Source organism: Acanthochromis polyacanthus, chromosome 12, assembly GCF_021347895.1.
Source record: "Acanthochromis polyacanthus isolate Apoly-LR-REF ecotype Palm Island chromosome 12, KAUST_Apoly_ChrSc, whole genome shotgun sequence".
Classification (NCBI taxonomy): Eukaryota; Metazoa; Chordata; class Actinopteri; family Pomacentridae; genus Acanthochromis; species Acanthochromis polyacanthus.
Window position 1 is genome coordinate 36,755,409 of NC_067124.1, and position 17,745 is coordinate 36,773,153.

General features: G+C 41.5%; 2 protein-coding genes across 4 annotated transcripts in view; one reads left to right on the forward strand and one right to left on the reverse strand.

The window, feature by feature from the left end:
- osgin2 (oxidative stress induced growth inhibitor family member 2) lies at window positions 1-9,518 on the forward strand. Its single transcript, XM_022196011.2, has 6 exons — window positions 1-376; window positions 3,393-3,485; window positions 3,569-3,705; window positions 3,794-3,985; window positions 4,079-4,170; window positions 5,213-9,518. Exons 2-6 carry the CDS (start codon window positions 3,419-3,421, stop codon window positions 6,393-6,395), a joined length of 1,671 nt encoding a protein of 556 aa, XP_022051703.1. The 5' UTR covers window positions 1-376; window positions 3,393-3,418; the 3' UTR covers window positions 6,396-9,518.
- nbn (nibrin) overlaps window positions 9,425-17,745 on the reverse strand; it is a 21,963-nt gene continuing 13,642 nt past the window's right edge. Inside the window, exons 11-18 of one of the 3 annotated variants that reach the window (XM_022196008.2) lie at window positions 17,211-17,379; window positions 15,724-16,339; window positions 14,851-14,940; window positions 14,487-14,576; window positions 13,091-13,231; window positions 12,630-12,743; window positions 12,504-12,553; window positions 9,425-9,723 (exon numbers count right to left, since the gene is read on the reverse strand). In XM_022196008.2, the coding sequence (XP_022051700.2) occupies window positions 9,690-9,723; window positions 12,504-12,553; window positions 12,630-12,743; window positions 13,091-13,231; window positions 14,487-14,576; window positions 14,851-14,940; window positions 15,724-16,339; window positions 17,211-17,379 (1,304 nt within the window). In that variant the 3' untranslated portion in view covers window positions 9,425-9,689. The remainder of the gene's footprint in view (window positions 9,724-12,503; window positions 12,554-12,629; window positions 12,744-13,090; window positions 13,232-14,486; window positions 14,577-14,850; window positions 14,941-15,723; window positions 16,340-17,210; window positions 17,380-17,745) is intronic. The other 2 variants (XM_022196009.2, XM_022196010.2) reach the window with 2 other exon arrangements.

Genomic DNA, 17,745 nt, shown 5'->3' on the forward strand with positions numbered 1-17,745 from the left:
ATGATGATGATGATGATGCTTGGAGATGCTCCGTCTCCCTCCGTGAACGCGCAGCCGGTGCGGAGCAGAGATGCGCATGTGACGACAAAAAGCGGACGCACGGAGCCGGTTTGGGTCTTTTTTTTCCACCGTGAAGACGTGGAGAAGATCTGCACTCCGCCGGGCCGACACCTCCGGTCTGCTCGGACCTGAACGCACCGGGTCCGCTCCGACTGAACCGACGCCGCGGCGAGTGACGCCAGGGAGGCCGGCTCATTAGCCAGCAGACGGCCGGGAAGGTCCTCCCACCCGCCAGGGGCTGCCTATTTATACGGTGACCGCCGCGGGTCGCGATAACAGGACGCCACTGGGACACGGAGACGTAAACCACAGCGCGGTAAGAGACTCTGCTAGCGGCCGAGTGTTGCGGATGTTGTATGTTTGACCTAAATTGCGCAATGATGTCGCCTGTGCGCCTTATTGGAGGCAGGAGTCTGGAGAGTGGTGGTGGTGGGAGGTTTGAGCCCGGACTGCTGCATCATGCACCGGATCCACGAGCTGCTGCAGCATCCACACACACTCACACACACACTTCTACATGCAGAATGAGTCCAAATCTAACCTCTTTTTGTCGCCTAGCTGCAGGATGCTTCGTGCACATGAGCTCAAGTTGCAAAGACGAGCAGGAAAGGCCAAAAGCAAACGCAGAAATCCCAATTAAAGCGCCTAAAATGTGATTTTTCTGTTCACTAAAAGTTGCACACCAACTGCCACACTGTGTCTGTAGCCCACATAACGCGCACCTATAGAGCGGCATGTTCTGGAACAGCTCAGTCCGTCCTACATGCTGCGAGAGAGCGCACATGTAGGCGCAAAACAAACCCAAAAAAAATCAACTAACATCTTTAGCTGGGGCGTTTCTATTCTTATCACATTTCAGCTGTGGATGTTCTCTGTGTGTTTGTGGTGTCTTACTCCTCAAGGTTTCAGCATGTTTCTGTCAGGATGATCTCCTCTGCGGTGTTTCAGTCAATATTCACACTTTTATCTTCATTATTTTTGCCCTAACGTGTCTCAGAAATGTGAAATGGAGCATTAAAAAGCACATGATGACACACAGCTGGTGTTGCATCATCTGTCAGAAGCATTTAAGGCAGCTGATGTGTTGTAAGGCTGATGGATAGAGCTGAAGTTTGCATGTTTGTCATCCATAACAAATGCTAAATACTGGAGCTGCTCTACGTAAATGATTAATCAATAAATTGTCAGCTGTGTTGATAATTAGTAATGCTTTAGGTGATTTTTTTCAATCAAGAAACTCTTAATTTCTGTAATTGCAGCTTCCAAAATGTGACTATTTTCTGTTTTCTTTTCTCCTCTGTGACAGTAAATTGAATGTTTTTTGGATTTGGGATAAAACAACACATTTTTTTCAACCATTTTCTAGAAAATGCAATGAAAATAAACATTATATTTGGCTGTAAGTACAATATAATACTATTATTTTGGTTGTGGAAGGAGGGACAGGTGTGTTTATTGCAATTTTTGTCTTGGTTTTTTTTACCTTAAGGGGTTAAAAATGAGAAAAACAACATTAAAAATGAATTTAGCTCAAATCCAAATCTTATTTACTTGCTTCTTTCTGCTTTGTATAAATAATATTGTTTTTATTACCACAGATAACAGTGCAGCTCAAAACAGATGGATTTCTTACACATAAAGTCTAAATTCTCAGATTGCAGCTTCTTAAATATAAATATTTTCTAGTTTCTTTCCTCCTCTCTGAGAGAAAACTGAATATATTTGGGTTGTGGACAAAACAAAACATTATTTATCTTGTGCTAATCCATATTTTACTCCATATTCAGATATAGTATAGACCAAACAACTAACTAATTAACCTAGAAAATAATCTAGACTGACAATAATCATGAGTTGCAGCTTTAATTGGTAATAATCCGGAAAAAATCTTTACTTTTGATGCTTTGCTGCTAAAACTTTAGCAAGCAAATATAAGATTTCAGTAGTTTCCCATCACTGGAGGAGATCTGCAAACTGAAATGTAATAACCTGAGTGTAGAAACAAGAAAAGATGCTGATAACCTTACATAATCATGATATAATTGACTTTTTTTTTTTTTTTTACCATTTTGTAACATTTAATTAGCTAATCAAGAAAACAATGGTAAATCAAAGCCCCACTTTGTGACTAAATCTTGTTAAGCCTAAATTCAAAGCACAGAGAGAAAGAACAAAGTCAAGGATCAAATTCCTGTTTCAACTGTAATTAAGGCTTTTAGTTTGTGCATTTTTATGTGCTTTCAGTGGAAACAATCAACTGAGAGATTACGTTACGGATTAGTCGAATAGAGTGCAAAGTGAAAGTTTCAGAGAGAGGGAAAAGTTTCTGACTGTAAACACGGTCGGGTTCTGGTAGAATTGACCAGTGGTGTGGAAATACCAGTATCGGCCTGCCAACTGGGGGCACGGCCGTGTGTGGAATCCCATTGCTTTCACTGAAAAGGGTAAACAAGCCGAAAGACAACCGGTTGGTCTACAGACACAGGTCAGACAGGGGGAGGCGGGGGAGGATGGTATCTGCAGCAGGGAGACATGGGAGTTTTTGGGGAACCGAGCCAGAGTTTTTTGGGGCGTAAGAGAAAGATGGCGTGGGCAGTGTTTTGGTTCGAATTGGGCTAAGTGGGCTATGGTGGCGGCCGATGGGCGATGTTTTTGGCGGGAGCGTCTGAGACGAGCTCTGGTCCTGACAGCGAGCCAGAACCGCATTCTCACCCCGCCGCCGCTCAAAGACATAAACAGGCCCAGTGGGATTAGGGCCCACTCGGAGGAGTGATCAGGGGGGATTTGCTGCCCAGCGGGCACACAATGGCACTGTCGCGTAACGCACAAACACACACCGCACATGCTCGACGACAACATTTCACAACAGGCCCGGGCCTACATAAATCTGATTAGAAGTCCCTTTTGTTTGGGGGAGCGGCACCGGGGTTAACAGAGGCTAGAGCCGCCGCGGGCCATGTGCGGCGGGACGTTGGCGGGACGGCGATAAAGACAAAAAGCTGGTCGTGTTGTGGCGGCGTGTTTCCACGTGTGTGAAGCCCCAGACAGACGGGGAGGCTGTGTGTGGAAGCACAATAACAGGATGAATGCAGGGTTTTTTTCTCCCCTCGGTGTGTGTTTGAGTCAGCTGATGATGGAGACAGGATCTAAGCTAACATGAGACAACAACAACACCGGCAGACACAAAGACAGAGAGCCGGTTTGAACCTGTTCGAATAATCTGACCCAGAAACATGGAGGGACAAAGCACAGACGAGCTTTCAGTCGGACGCTGAATGGGCAGAAACGTCTGGAAGTTCCTTCACATGTCTGTTTTTGTTTGCCCTCCTCAGTGCCGGCTCTGGCCCAGGCTGCAGCCATGCCTCTTCTGGAAGAGACCGCTCTGCCGACAGAGCACCCACCTACTGTCCCCGTGGTCATCATAGGTAAGCTTTCTGCAAGAGATCACACACATTTTGCAAACCCAGAAGCAGCCTTTTCGTCCTACGATAATCTCTTGTGTCCTCAGGAAACGGGCCTTCCGGTATTTGCCTGTCCTACCTGCTGAGTGGATACAAGCCCTACTTCGACACGGCGACTGTCCACCCAAACCCCATACTGTACAGAAAACTGCAGGAAACCAAGCACCTCCCCATCACAGAGCAGGTAGAAACATCTGCAGATTCTCATGTGCATGTACACACAGCCACTCGGGTTTGTTATGATGACTTTCTTTTGTATTTTTACTCTGCAGGATTTGGAATTTCTGAGCGAAGGCCTCGAGGGGAGGTCCAGTAATCCCGTCGCTGTGCTTTTCGACACCCTGCTGCACCCCAATGCTGACTTTGGCTACGAGTTCCCTCCTGTCCTGCAGTGGAGGAGGGACAAGCAGCAGCACATCCCACATCTGGTTCTGGGGAGGGCAACACCTGGAGGAGCCTGGCATGTAAGCAGCGCACACATTTTAACCACAAACAACCTTTTAATTGTTTGTAAAGTCTTTGTAAAGTCTCTGATGTTGCCTCTCTTTTCTCCTCAGGCGATGGAAGGCTCCATGCTGACTATCAGTCTCGGCATCTGGATGGAGCTTCCTGGGGTCAACTACAGAGACCTGACCAATGGGAAACGCAGGTAAACAGAGAAGATAAAGGGGACAGCAACAACATACTGTAGCTTCAGTTTCAGTTTAAAGAACATTTCAGACGTTCTTATGAATCTGACTTCATGTCTGAAGTTGGATAAAGCTGCCTTTTCCTTACAAGTGGTGATTGCAAACTCACTGAGTCAGATCTAGTTGCATCATTTCTATGTCACAACACAGCACAAATCGAAACCTTATGCAGTCACATTAGAAAACATGCACAAGTAACATACTCCAAGTTGTGTGAAGTGTTTCGGCGAAGGTTTTTTTTTTCCACATTTCAGCACCAGTATTCATCCATAAACATCACAGCGAGCAAAAGATATGGTTTAAAAGTCACCTAACAACTTTCTCATTCACTTTTCCTCCAATTTTACATCTATTACAAACTGAAATGTCCATAAAATACACTTTACTGCTATGAAAAGAGAGTCTGTAACAGGTCAGATCAATGAAACTCATCTGTAATAAATGTAATCCAGGTTTTGACAAACAGGAGCTTAGGTTTAGTTTGTTGCTTTGTAGGAGTTTTTCCACTGATTTTATACAAAACCTGCAGCAGGGTCCATGATGAAACAGCAGTAGCTCAGTAATTATGCATAATTATAAAGGATTCCTGACGTGGAGAGAGGAACTGTCACATAGAATCACAGTTTATCAGCTGCAAGTAAATAATTTTCAGGTTGAGTCCTTAATTCTGCTATTGGGTTATTGTATCTTACCTCTGGTAAAGTTGTTCTTAGATTATTATCACATATGGACTGAATTTTTTTTTTTTAGTGTTTAGGAAGTCATAAATACAGTAGACATAGGGAGAGAGTCTGATACGATGCTATTAGCTTAGATTAAGTACTTTGTTTATTGGCACTTGATTAACTCTGGTACTGTCTGAATTAAGGTGTTGGGTACATTAAAGTGACCTACGTCTTAATGACAAACACCATCACTTCAACAAGCAATGTAGCGCATCCCATGTCTGATAAGGACTTAATTCTGTGCTAATGTTCCTCAGTGCTTCTGTTCTCTCTTCAGGGATGTCACCAGCGACAGAGCCACCCCAGAGGAGATCTCTTCCTATTACCGCAACTATGTGAAGCTAAAGGGTCTCCAGAAGAATTTCGCTGACAACACCTACGTGACCTCTGTCCAGAAACTCTGCCGGGGGCACGAGGGGGAAGGTCTGCAAAACGGGCATGCCGATCAAGGAGACGAAGGGGTGGGAGATGGTGGGAATGAGGGCTTTGAGGGGAATGTAGTAGAGAGTGTAAACAGTGGAGGAGGTGGGGCTCTGTGGGAGGTGAGGGGATACCAGCAGGTGCAGAATGACACCCATGTTCCCTTTTCTCTGTTTGCGGAGAACGTAGTCCTGGCCACTGGGGCGTCCGACTCGCCTGTCCGATTAGGTGTAGAGGGGGAGGATCTTCCTTTCGTGTTCCACAGCATCTCAGACCTGGGCTTGGCCGTGAGCCGGAGGAAACTGGATGTGAACTCTGATCCGGTTCTGATCGTAGGCGCTGGTTTAAGTGCCGCTGATGCCGTTCTGTGCGCTTGTAGCAGCAACATCAGAGTGCTGCATGTGTTCCGTAAGAGCGTAGACGATCCAGACCTCATCTTCAAACAGCTGCCCAAGACCCTGTACCCAGAGTACCACAAAGTCTACAACATGATGTGCTCTCAGGCCTACACAAGTGTGGCTCCTTCTTCTGCCCCTAATAGACCCCAGGCAGTCAGCATCGCCTCCTCAGTATGTGCCAAGATGTGCCCAAAGCCCCAGCTTGCAGCGGGTAACGTGGCCGGTAACGCCAGCGTCGGCCTGTTTCCCGACTACACCAGTTTCCCTGAGCACTGCGTGGTGTCCTTCCAGTCCGATATGAAGTGTTTGCTGCAGGGGAACAACTCCCTCAAGGCATTCAAGATCTCCATGGCCCTGGTACTGATCGGGACCAACCCAAATCTGTTCTTCATGAAGGGGCAGGGCCAGTATCTCGGTCAGGATCCAACCAAACCCATCTCCTGCAAGCAAAACCCCATTGACATCCACCCTTACACTTTTGAGTGTACGAAGGAGCCAGGTCTGTTCGCCATGGGTCCGCTGGTGGGAGACAACTTTGTTCGCTTTTTGAAGGGTGGCGCTTTAGGCATCGCCTCCTGTCTGCTGAAGAGACTCAAGAATAAAGGGAAGCTCATCAGCAACGGGGGAAATAACTTCATCTGAAAGCAGGATGGTGGTCATGTTGCTGGTCTTAGGGCACAGATTGCAAACCGTTGATGTAGAAGGCAAAGTTTAATATGTTTTCCTCATTAATGCAGTGTTTTATCATCAAAGCTAAGGCATTTTTACAACTTTATGAGACCAAAAAGACAATGGATGTACACTAATTAGTTTCTAAAGAAACAAAAGACAGCTTTCTCGGGTGTTGTCTGGCTTCATAAGAAGTCCCCATAAGTCCAAGCTACCGTGTGCCAATGTTTTCTAGTCAATCTGTAACCTCATAACTGAATGGGACCTTCTTATTTTCATCAGGGTTATTTATTCATTCACCGTGTGTCTTTAATCCATCTACTAACAACACTTAACTTACCATTGCATCTTGCTTCAAGTCTCCTTTAGCTTCGGCTTCAGGAGATGGAACACTCCATTTCAATCCATGCAACTTTTACCTAAAGTTGTGTGTATGCTCGCAGAGCAACCTGTGGTCCCTCTTACAAAACCTATAAACTCAACAGAACACAATCGCAAGTGTTTGCAATATGACGTGTACACCAGATTTATCTCAGAACCTGTGACCCAACAAGAGAAGAAGCCTTAGCGGGCGGTTTTCTACTGCAGGAACTCGGAGCCTCGTGATCGGTAGTTCCAGTCTTTTTGTTTCCATTGTGGTGTGAGATCCAAAACTTCGACTGTGACGTTAAATTCGAGTTTACCAAGACAATGACAAAAATACCAGCTACTGGATGGAACACCAGTTCTATGAGTGTTTAGGAAATCGAGCAATGGAGGTTTGGTTTGTTAGTCTATATGAGTTTTATGATGTTGATAGCGATGTTAGAAAGGACAAAACTGCTCATTGAGGACATCAAGAGGGCTTTTTGTCCACTTTGAGTTAAACCAATCAGCATTGGTCTTCTCTTAGTTTAACAGCATTTTTACAGAGCCACTATAAAGAACCCACTCTGACTCGGTACTTTTCACACCAAAACAGTCCTGAAAGGGATTAATCTTGTGGTCAGAAGTTGCTCAAAGGTTCCTGCAGTGGAAAACGGCTTAGTGTTCCTGATTATTGAGCCTGCTTTTAAAAAAACGTATTCTCTTAGCTGCTATTGTAGGTGGTTGGAGCCATAGTCTACTAAATCTGATCTGTTGCTTTGATTATACGACTACTAAAAAGGATTTCTATGCAAATAATTACACTCACAGATCCCATTGCTAATGTAGATTAGCAATTTTGCCATTTAGATTCAAGCACCCCGACAAAAGATATGGTCATTAAAGGATCACTCTGGTGTTTTACATGTTAAAAACTTCAAAAAGAAACTAGTCTCAAATGCACACCCCAAACATTCTATCTGTCGCAATGGTGATGTTTGCTTATTTCCTTTTCAAGAAGAAACGTTTCAACTTTAAATTCAGAAACTTGTGTCTACCTATCCCATAATAACAGATTTAGACTAAAATAAAGATGGACACGGTGTTCACTGTGAGCGTTAAAACAAGAAACAGCAGTATGATCCGTAGCCCTTTAATTATAATTGCCAGTTAAGTGATGACTAGAGAAAAGTCGTCCATTTCTTGCCTTGGTGAACCATTAATCTCAACACTGCAGATTTTCTTGTCATTTTAGGCAGAATGACTGTTAAGTGCCAAATAAGTTTAGAAAGGTTACGAGGAGTGACAGTAGCGACCTTTTTTTCCCCCATTTCTACTATTTTATATTTTTCTTTTCAGTCATTTAAAACGTGTTTTGCAAAACTATGACGCCATATGCAGAATTCTTTGCTCATGCACAGCTCAGGCTTTGTTTACTGTGATGTGACATTTTGAACCTTGTGTAGGAAAATCTTCTTTTTTTAAACCCCCTTCTATAAAGTATGAGTCACTGATGGGGGTAAAGCATTACTGAATAACATGTTAGTCTTATTTTTTTCCCACTAACAACATAGTTTGACACATTACTGTTTAGGTTTCATATAACAGTTAACTAGTAAAAATGTTACTTGTGTTAACTACTTAAGTTCGGCTGAATTATACCTTGATGCTTTTTTCACTGACTTGTGTTTTTGATATAAATATTAAATATATGCATGCAGGCATGAAGTATTGCCTAGCAGCAGCTGCTGAGAGCATAAGAGATGTGAGTGAGGACGGTGAATTTGAGGACTGAACAGGGTGGCTCCAATGTGGACATAACTTTCTATTGTTGTTTTGGCTTTACTTAAAGATTAAAATACAAGGATGCTGCATCCAGGTGAGATGCACAGTTAGGACCAAAATTATTTACAGTCAGTGGAAACCTTTGATTTAAAGTGATTATTTTTTTTATTTTTTTACCAACAGGTTTCTTCTGGCTGGAAATGACAAAAACAAGTGACAGAAGATGGTAAGACATCATTTTAGAGATGTTTATGGTCAATTTGAACTATTTATATGCTTTAAATGTGGCATTTCTAAAAAAAAAAAAAAAAAAGTTAATCATTAACATCTCCAATGCAGTGTCCTAACATCTGTTGCCACTTGTTCATGTCATTTCCAAATAAGAGAAACCTACTGGTCAAATTAAACTTCAGCATAAATCACTATTTGGCTTTGCTGTGAATACTTTGGGCCTTGACTGTACCTGTTCTCTGCTTTAAACAACGATTCTTACTCTAATTTTGTGTCAGATCAGTAGACTTAACATCTTAGTTCAGCTAAATTTTAGAAAGCGGCTCAAGTCTTAATTAAAAGCCGCTCTGCAGCCTGTAATAAAACAGACTTCTGTTGCTGCACAATTCATGCTGAGCTAACGACACGCTGCACTTTCTGTGAACATGGTGGGCTTTAACTGTCTGCACAGAGGCCAGTAGATGCTTGGCATGACAACTACTTATCTGATCTGGTAAAAGTGCCTGAAGAGTTGGCTCGCCGGAGAGATCGCTTAAGAAAATGCTCGAGTCAAGTTTCTACAGTGGTTCTGCTAAAACCAGGGAACACTTTGGGTCTTAACTTTAAAAAAAAAAAGTGACAGAATAGCTGCTTTCAGCATGTAGAGTTTTCAAGCTCTCTTGTACAACTGAAGAGTTTTTAATGTTTTGTATGCCATATTTTTTATTATTGACAAATAAAAACCTTGAGAAAAACCTCGTGAGACTCATTTGTTACATTGCTTACTGTCAGCGACTTAATTAGACAAGAACAAGACAGAACAGAAAACTAAGTATTATGGCTGAAACGATTTTTCTTGAGTCCTTCTATGCAAACATACTTCCTTTGAAATGAATCCCCTCTGGAGGACATCTAGATGAAGGTATTTCATCTTCTCTTGGCCAGTTTGGTGGGGTTGTACCTAAAAAAACACACACAGACACACACGTCTCTCAGGTTTGTCCACGTCGGGCTTTTAACATTCCTCATGGATCATTCCTCAATGTCCTGAGAGGCATTTTGAACAAACAATAAAAACAGCCCAAATTAAGCGCTGTAAAACACGGTCGGTGTTTGAACAGCTTAAAGCAAACAGGCTTCCTATAAAACCACGTCTGGAAACTCCGTTTAGACCTACCAAAAAAATAGCGGATTGTTTTCTCAGCGGCAGAGTCTGTTCCCCGGCTACGCATGACTGACTGAGCATGACTCAGTGATCAAACAGCTCAGCCTCGACGCACACACACAAAATCAATCTCAGACTGTCTCTTTTCTGCTTAGTCAAAGAAAACACGACAGCGCCGGCTTACATCACCTCTGTCGCCCCGGCAACCGCTGTGACGAAAGAATCACTAGGCTCCGATTGGCCGAACCGAGGCTCCAGTGGCCCCATATCCATAATTCTCAGCTAATTATGTTGCACCTGATTGTTAAGACTGAGGCTGTACAGAAGGGATCTATTTCAGACGTACGTTCGCTGACGGAGCAAACGGTTTTCATTGAATTTTAATGTCCAGGAGATTAAAAAAAACAGTAACAGGAAGGCATTGTAGCTCCTTCTAGTCTCCTGGGAACTAAATCAGACACAGAGCTGCTAACAAAAACACAAAAAGGTGACATTTATAACTGTCTGACTCAACAATTAACATAAAACACGTTAAAAGAAGGGATGACGTTAACACTAAGTAAAAAACTGTTTCCGTCTGAAACCCTCTGAACCCAAACAGTTTCAGGGTTTATTCACTGTGATATAAAGTCTCGCATCTCCATGGAAACGCAACAACCACGACGAAAGAGAGAGAAACGTCGTCTGTGCAATGACACTTATAGCGTTATAAATCACAAAATCATGCACAGTGTGCTTCCAAATGTCCACAGCTGTTACCAATACTGGAAGAAAATGGCAGAGATATTTAACCATTTACATTTCTACAGCCAACTCATCATCTGTAGAAAGATGTTTCACCGTGCTGAATGTAACTCCAACAACTTCCTTCTCTGCTCACCTTTTCTGAGCCATGCTGCATTTATTTTATTGGTCTAGGAGGTTTGATTTTTCATTAATGATCATTTTGGATACATTTTTGATACTGTTTCAATGGTTTTCAACATTTTTCCTCCATTTTGGACAAATTTTGACTCACTTTGAAAGTTTTTCTCTTTACCCTGCTCATCAGCTGTAGAAAGATGTTTCACCATGCTGAATGTATCTCCAACAACTTCCTCCTCTGTTCACCTTTTTTGAGCCATGCTGCATTTATTTTATTGATCCAGTAGATTTTATTTTCCACTAATGATCATTTTGGATACATTTTTGACACAGTTTCAATGGTTTTGGACAATTTTTTCCCCCATTTTTGACAAATTTAGAGTCACTCTGAACCTCCAAAAACTTTCCGCTCTGCTCATCAGCTCTAGAAAGACATTTCACCATGCTGAATGTATCTTCCAACAACCTGCTCCTCTGTGTACTATTTCTGAGCCATGCTGCATTTATTTATTGATCCAGTAGGTTTTTATTTTCAGTCTGAAATAGTCTGAAACTTGTATTAAATTACTCAACATCGTTCTAAAGCAACAAAAAATGTCCAAAATGAGTCAAAAATTGTTGAAAAATACTTACTAAACTTACTTGAAGGTACCTGAAAATATCAGGAAATTTGGCATTTTAAACAAGATTAAACTCATTAAGGTGAATTTAAGTAATTCTGGACAAGTTTTAAGCCACATTTCAGTCTCTGCACATCAGCTGTAGAAAGCTGTTTCACCATGCTGGATGTATCTCCAGCAACTTGCTCCTCTGTTCACCGTTTCTGAGCCATGTTGCATTTATTTTACTGATCCATTAGGTTTAATTTTCCTTTCAGTCTTTCTCATTTGGTTTTATATTTGTCTGCTCTCTGTTCTGCATAAAGACAGGATGTAGATCAGCTAAATATTCACTATATTTTGGTCACATGGCTGTTGGTCACAGCTGAACTGTTCATGGCTTGTCAAGCCTGCTGAGGAATGAAAACGGTTTATTTTTGGCAAATTAAAAAAAAAGTGACATGTAGAATAAGTGATTTTGAAGCTTAGGTTTGGTTAACTTTCAAGATGAGAGCACACGTCACACATGATCCGTTCAAGGGCTGTGAAAAAGCTGAAAAATCCAACATTTTTGTCAGTTTTTATAATTTCTGCCTGATAAATGGTGTAATTTTGGCAATTTTTAAAACTGAAACATGCCTTTGAAACTAGGTACAACACAGTCTCGCAGATTAAAGTGTAAAAAGAAATACATTATGTTAAGAAATTCAAGAACTAAACTAATGACACCATTTCTTTCTTTGGCTGAAGAATACTGCAATTTTTCCAGTTATTTCTCTAAATTAGTTGGTAATTTCTGCATGACTTTATCTTCCTTCAGAGGACATTAATATTACTTTACAGTGTTTTGACTGCAGCTTCTTGTTGATTGACAGCAAATCATAATGCTGCTGAAATTGTACATGGAGTCCATCACTTTTTACTCATGAAGACTTCTTATCACCGAGAAATGACACTTTAGGACACTGGTGATAACATTAGGACCTCAATTTATTATTGGTCATAAATAAATAATGGGCCACTGTGTATGCAACTAAACAGAAACCTCACATGGAGTTTTTTTTTTTTTTTAAAGTTGTGAGAGGAAAACAAAGATAAGCTCCAGTTTCTCACCTGAACAGGTCGTCTCCCGCAGCCTCTTCCCTCCTGCTCTGACGCTCCTCCTGAAACAAAATTAAACATAAGCTCAAATTCAACGACCAAGAAGAAATAATAAACGAATCACAGAGGAGACAGTACCTCAGCTGTATCCTTCAGCCATTCATCCAGATCGGTATTCTTGCCCCTGTTGTGAACCAGCAGGTCGGATCCTCCGATGATGTGCTGGAATCCCTCTGAACCCGGCACACGGTTCTGTTAAAAACATTAAAGAAAAACGACACAGAAAAACACATTTCACACACGAGCATCTCTTAAAACTGGACTTTTAGCTTCTTTTTAGTTCATTTGCAAAAGGAAAATAAAACATCTTCAAGGGTTTTATCATAAATCAGTTCTAGGCCTTTTATTTTCTACTATCCACTTGAGAGCTATCAATAAATGCGGCATATTTTTGATGAAAACTGTCATTGCTGTCAGTGAAAAGACAAAATGGATGATACTTCTGTTGGCATACATGCAACTGCAGCACCACAAGGCCTTTGTAGAAGCTTTACAATTTACTTAAATACTGTTTCTGAATTTTAAATGAGCTGTCTGACCTTCCGGAAGCACTTGAAGTTCTTTGCGCAGCCGTTGGAGTGCGTCCGTTTCTGTTTGGTCGCTGGAGGAGTCGACACAGTGAGAGATCTGAACTCCACCAACACCTGATTACGAGGAAGGCTTTCATCCATCTCTGACTCCTGCAAAAACGCCACATGAATTACTCAACTGTTGTAGCATCGATTAATGTTGGACGACACCAATTAAACCGTAAAACCGGCCAGCAGGTTTGAAAGACGTGTCATGTACTTTTTTTAAATCATGAAAAGTACATTTAACAGAGGCAGAAACTATGAAAACAGAAAGAACTGTCAGATGTTCAACTGCCCTTGAATGAATCACGTGAGTGTGTGGTTGAGAAAATAAACCAAATCTAAGCTTAAAATCATAATATTTCATAAAAATCACTTTATTCTACATGTCCCATTTAAAAATTCATGAAAAAAAATAAGCAACCTGCAACAAATTCTGCCAAAAAATTAAAAATTAAACAAAAAAGCCAAAAAAAAGTAAAAAAATTCAGACAGTTTTAAGTTGAACTGCAGGCAGTGTAAGCACAAAACGGAAAGGAGACGAGTACTGAAACAAATTAAGGAGATATGTAGGAAAATAAGACAGATTTGATCAATAAAATAAATGCAGCATGGCTCAAAAACAGTAAACCGAGGAGCAAGTTGTTAGAAGACACATTCAGCATGGTGAAGCATCTTTCTGGGGTTGATGTGCAGAGCAGAGTGAAAAATGAGTTAACAGAAGTTGTAAAAATGAAAATAGTTAAATATTTATAGTATGTAGAGCCACTGTTGCTTTTCCAGTATTAGTAACACATGTGGGCACTTGGAAAAATGTTACACATGTTGACTTCAGTTTTGTTTTTTTTTGTAAAACAAACAATCATTCTGCTTTAGTTATATCATTTTTATGATCTAAGGAGACATTTCTGAGTTGTCTCTCCTCCATGGTTTCCACAGAGGTGCAGGACTTTATACTGCAGTAAAACCTGAGCTCACAGTTAGTGAAAATGTGACAGTAAGCAAAGAAAAACCCAGAAACTGTTCAGAGGGTTAAATGCTGCACAGACAGGAAACATCACAGACAGTGACAGACAGCACGAGTTTACACTGCAGACGGCAGATTTAAAGTGTCAAGACAGCACAACAAACACAGTGAGACTGCTGAACCTTTGAGCTGCTCAAACCTTTCTGCTATTTAACTCTTTGGAAAGAAAGCACATCTTTACAAGCTTTGATGCATTCAGCTTTTCTTATCTGTCAGAGGCTTTGAAGTTTGTAAAAAACTGAGGCGACCTACACTGACAAATATATAAAGAGCTTGAAAATACAGCATGTAGAAGGAGCTAGAAGGAAGAGGCAGAAAAGAAGACACAGGACTTACTTGGACCTCCTGCTTGATCCCGACAGGTTTCAGAGGAGTTTTAGCGTCGTCTTTAGGCTGGCTAATATCGGCTTCGATGAGCTCTAAATCCTACAGGACAAGAGAAAGTTCAAACTGCACTGAACCTCTGAGCTTAAGCTTGAAGCTGCTCAAACCTTTCTGCTATTTAACTCTTTGGAAATAAAACACATCTTTATAACCTTTGATGAAGTCGACTTTTCTTATCCAACAAAGGGTTTGAGGTTCACAAAAAACTGAGGCGACCTACGCTGACAAATGTATAAGAAGCTTGAAAATACAGCATGTAGATGGAGCTAGAGCGAGGAAAACAAAAAGGAGGCAGAAAAGAAAACACAGGACTTACTTGGACCTCCTGCTTAATCCTGACAGGTTTCAGAGGAGTTTTAGCGTCGTCTTTAGGCTGGCTAATATCGGCTTCGATGAGCTCTAAATCCTACAGGACAAGAGAAAGTTCAAACTGTGATGAACCTTTGAGCTGCTCAAACCTTTCTGCTGTTCAACTCTTTGGAAATAAAAGCCGTCTTTATAAACCTTGATGCATTCAAACTGCTCTAAATCCTACAGGACAAGAAAAAGTTAAAGCTGAGCAACAATAATCAAAGACAGTGGGATAAAATTTTTAAATTCTGGAGTAGGGCTGGGCGATATGGCCAAAAAATAAAATCTCGATTTTTTTAGTCATCTTGGACGATTACGATTTCAGTGGATTTTTGTTGTTTCTTTGCGGTCTGTTTGCTATGGCTAGTGCGAGCCATGCCGCACTCCTGTAGCTGCAGCACTCTTCCCATTCTTTAGGATGCCTCTGCTGGAGGTGCTGAAAGAGGTTAGTTGTGCTGCTACTCTTCGTTTTCACAGTACTTTTGCAAACCTTGCACATGACTGTAGTTTGCTCTGTGTCAGTCTTGTCAAAGCCGAACCACTTCCATATAATCGATGTAACATGAGGCCCTTTTCTCGCGACCAACTCTTCGTCTGCTGTTCTGTCCGCCATGACGGGGGTGTGGGTGTTTTGGCGGAAGGAGATGAGAGGCGAAAGCAATCGCCAGTGTACAAGTCGTGAAAGGCAGAAGAAGAATCTGTATTGTTATATATTTAAGCTCGCCTCGATTTTACGATTTGGCAAATTTTCAAATCGTCAGGTTTTAAAAAGGCGAATTAATCGAATTAATTCGATTTATCGCCCAGCCCTATTCTGGAGTAAATCTTCTTTCCTCACCTCCACAAAGGATGCATCATCATCATCATCATCCTGTACAGGTTTTATGTTTCTACTTGTGCTAGCAGTCGGTTTTTCACTCCTGGACTCTTTGTTAGTCGTCATGTGGTCTGTCGGGTGAAGCGGCTCCGTCTTCACAGAGACAACCTGCTGCTCAGGTCTCTGGCTGTGGTTGCTATGGACACTTGATTTCTTCTCCAGGCCAGTCTGCAGCTTTAGATGTCTGCTTGTTCCGTTTGCTGCTTCTTCTTCTCGCTGGACTCGCTGCCTCTTGCTCGAAGACTCCACTGCAGTCGAAGCTTGTTTCTGTGTGGCCGATTTGTGCGTCTGGTCATCTGAGAGCTGCTCGCCGAAGCCGTCCATATCTTCAGACATGATGGACTCCAGTTCCTCCATCCGTATCTCCTCCTCCATCTCCTTCCTGTTTCTCTTTCGTGGTTCTTCTCGCCGTCCCGTGAACAAATCAGCCTCCGACTCTGGTGGAGTCTCGGAAACGCATCGGAGTGAAGGCGAGGAGATTTCTTTAGCGGCGTTTGGTTTGTGAACGGTGACGGACGGTTCCAGAACGGGTCGCTTTGGCTCCGACATGACATCTGAGAATTCATCCTCCATAGGCCTTGATCAAGCACAGAGATATCAATCAATCAATAACACCTTTTTTTTTTAATATAAGATGCAACACAAGGCGCTTTACAGAAACAAAAAATGCAATAAAATGGTGCAAACAACCCTCCACACAGTCAATAAAGGACTCTGAAACATAGGGAATGAGGAAATGTCATCCTATAGAACACATGCAATGAGGAAACACCAGATGAGATAAAATGAAATAAAATAAATTAGATAAATGCAATAAAATATCTATGATTAAAGTAGAGATAGAAATAGAAGCAAAAGAAATTATTAAAACAGAACAAGAAATGAAAAATAAAGCAATAAAGTAAACATTAAGTAGATTACAACATGAAAATAGGTGAACAGAATGGGCCAAAATAGACTAAATCATGTTCATTTTTTCAGTAAATATCAAAATAACACCAGATAACAAAACAATCACATGACAGGTGGAAGTAAAATCAATTTTAAGTTCTTAGGGTATCATTTATTGATATGCCAATCATCTAATGGTTTATTAATGATAAACTGTTTCATAATTCTTCAGAGAAACTACATTGTCTGCTGCTTATAGTGATGTGGGATGTGTCTGTAGTATAACAAGAGTCAGATATAAAGATTATAGGTCCTGCTACGTTTGGAGTTTCAGTCTAAAGAGGCTGTTTGGTGAAATTAAGGAATATAACAGGGACAGAGATGCTTTAGTTTCCTCTGCAGGAAGAGGTTCTGTCTAGGAAAAGCCCTGTACTGTGTTCACATCGCGCTGTAACTGTTGTTCACACTGCCATGTAAATACTAAAACATTTACATCGTGCAGCCCTGACAGCAAAGTGCAGAAACACTGGTGTCGTCCTGAAGGAGCAGATGTTTACCTTTTCTTGCTGACCGGCTGGAAGAAGTTGATCAGAGTCGACTGTTTCTGTGGGGAAGCTTGTGCAGAAGTTTTAGGTTTCTGAGGAGATTGTCTGAAGAAGGAAGCCTTCGTTCCACCGCTGGACTTTGGAAAGGATGGCTGTGGTGTGACGTCAGTGGTGCCTGCATCTGAAACGGTGAAAACGCTGAGTTTAAAGGACGCCTGTTGCAGTGGTAGTTTGCACAGACTGAAAAAGCATGAAGGAATTAGTAAGGATGCTGAGCAATCTTCATAACATAATCACTTTGAGGTGTACAACAGTGTTCACAAGGTTCTCTGTCAAAAACGCAAACACAGAGACAATCAAGGCGACAAGGCAGAGCAGTCGAATAAATATACAGTAAAAATTATCATCAGTTAAATGAGATTAAGATGCATATCAAACAAACGAACTAGACAGTGTAAAAACTGAAGAATAAGACTAAAGATTAAAAGTAAGAAATTAAAAATAAAAAAATAGAGAATTACAGAATTAAAGATGACGTCACACCAAA

Bases quoted from the DNA above. Each gene is read 5' to 3' on its own strand.
- osgin2 (XM_022196011.2), top strand. From the start codon at position 3,419: ATGCCTCTTCTGGAAGAGACCGCTCTGCCGACAGAGCACCCACCTACT. The intron at 3,486-3,568 runs GTAAGCTTTCTG...TTGTGTCCTCAG, and splicing joins TGTCCCCGTGGTCATCATAG to GAAACGGGCCTTCCGGTATT. The intron at 4,171-5,212 runs GTAAACAGAGAA...TTCTCTCTTCAG, and splicing joins CTGACCAATGGGAAACGCAG to GGATGTCACCAGCGACAGAG.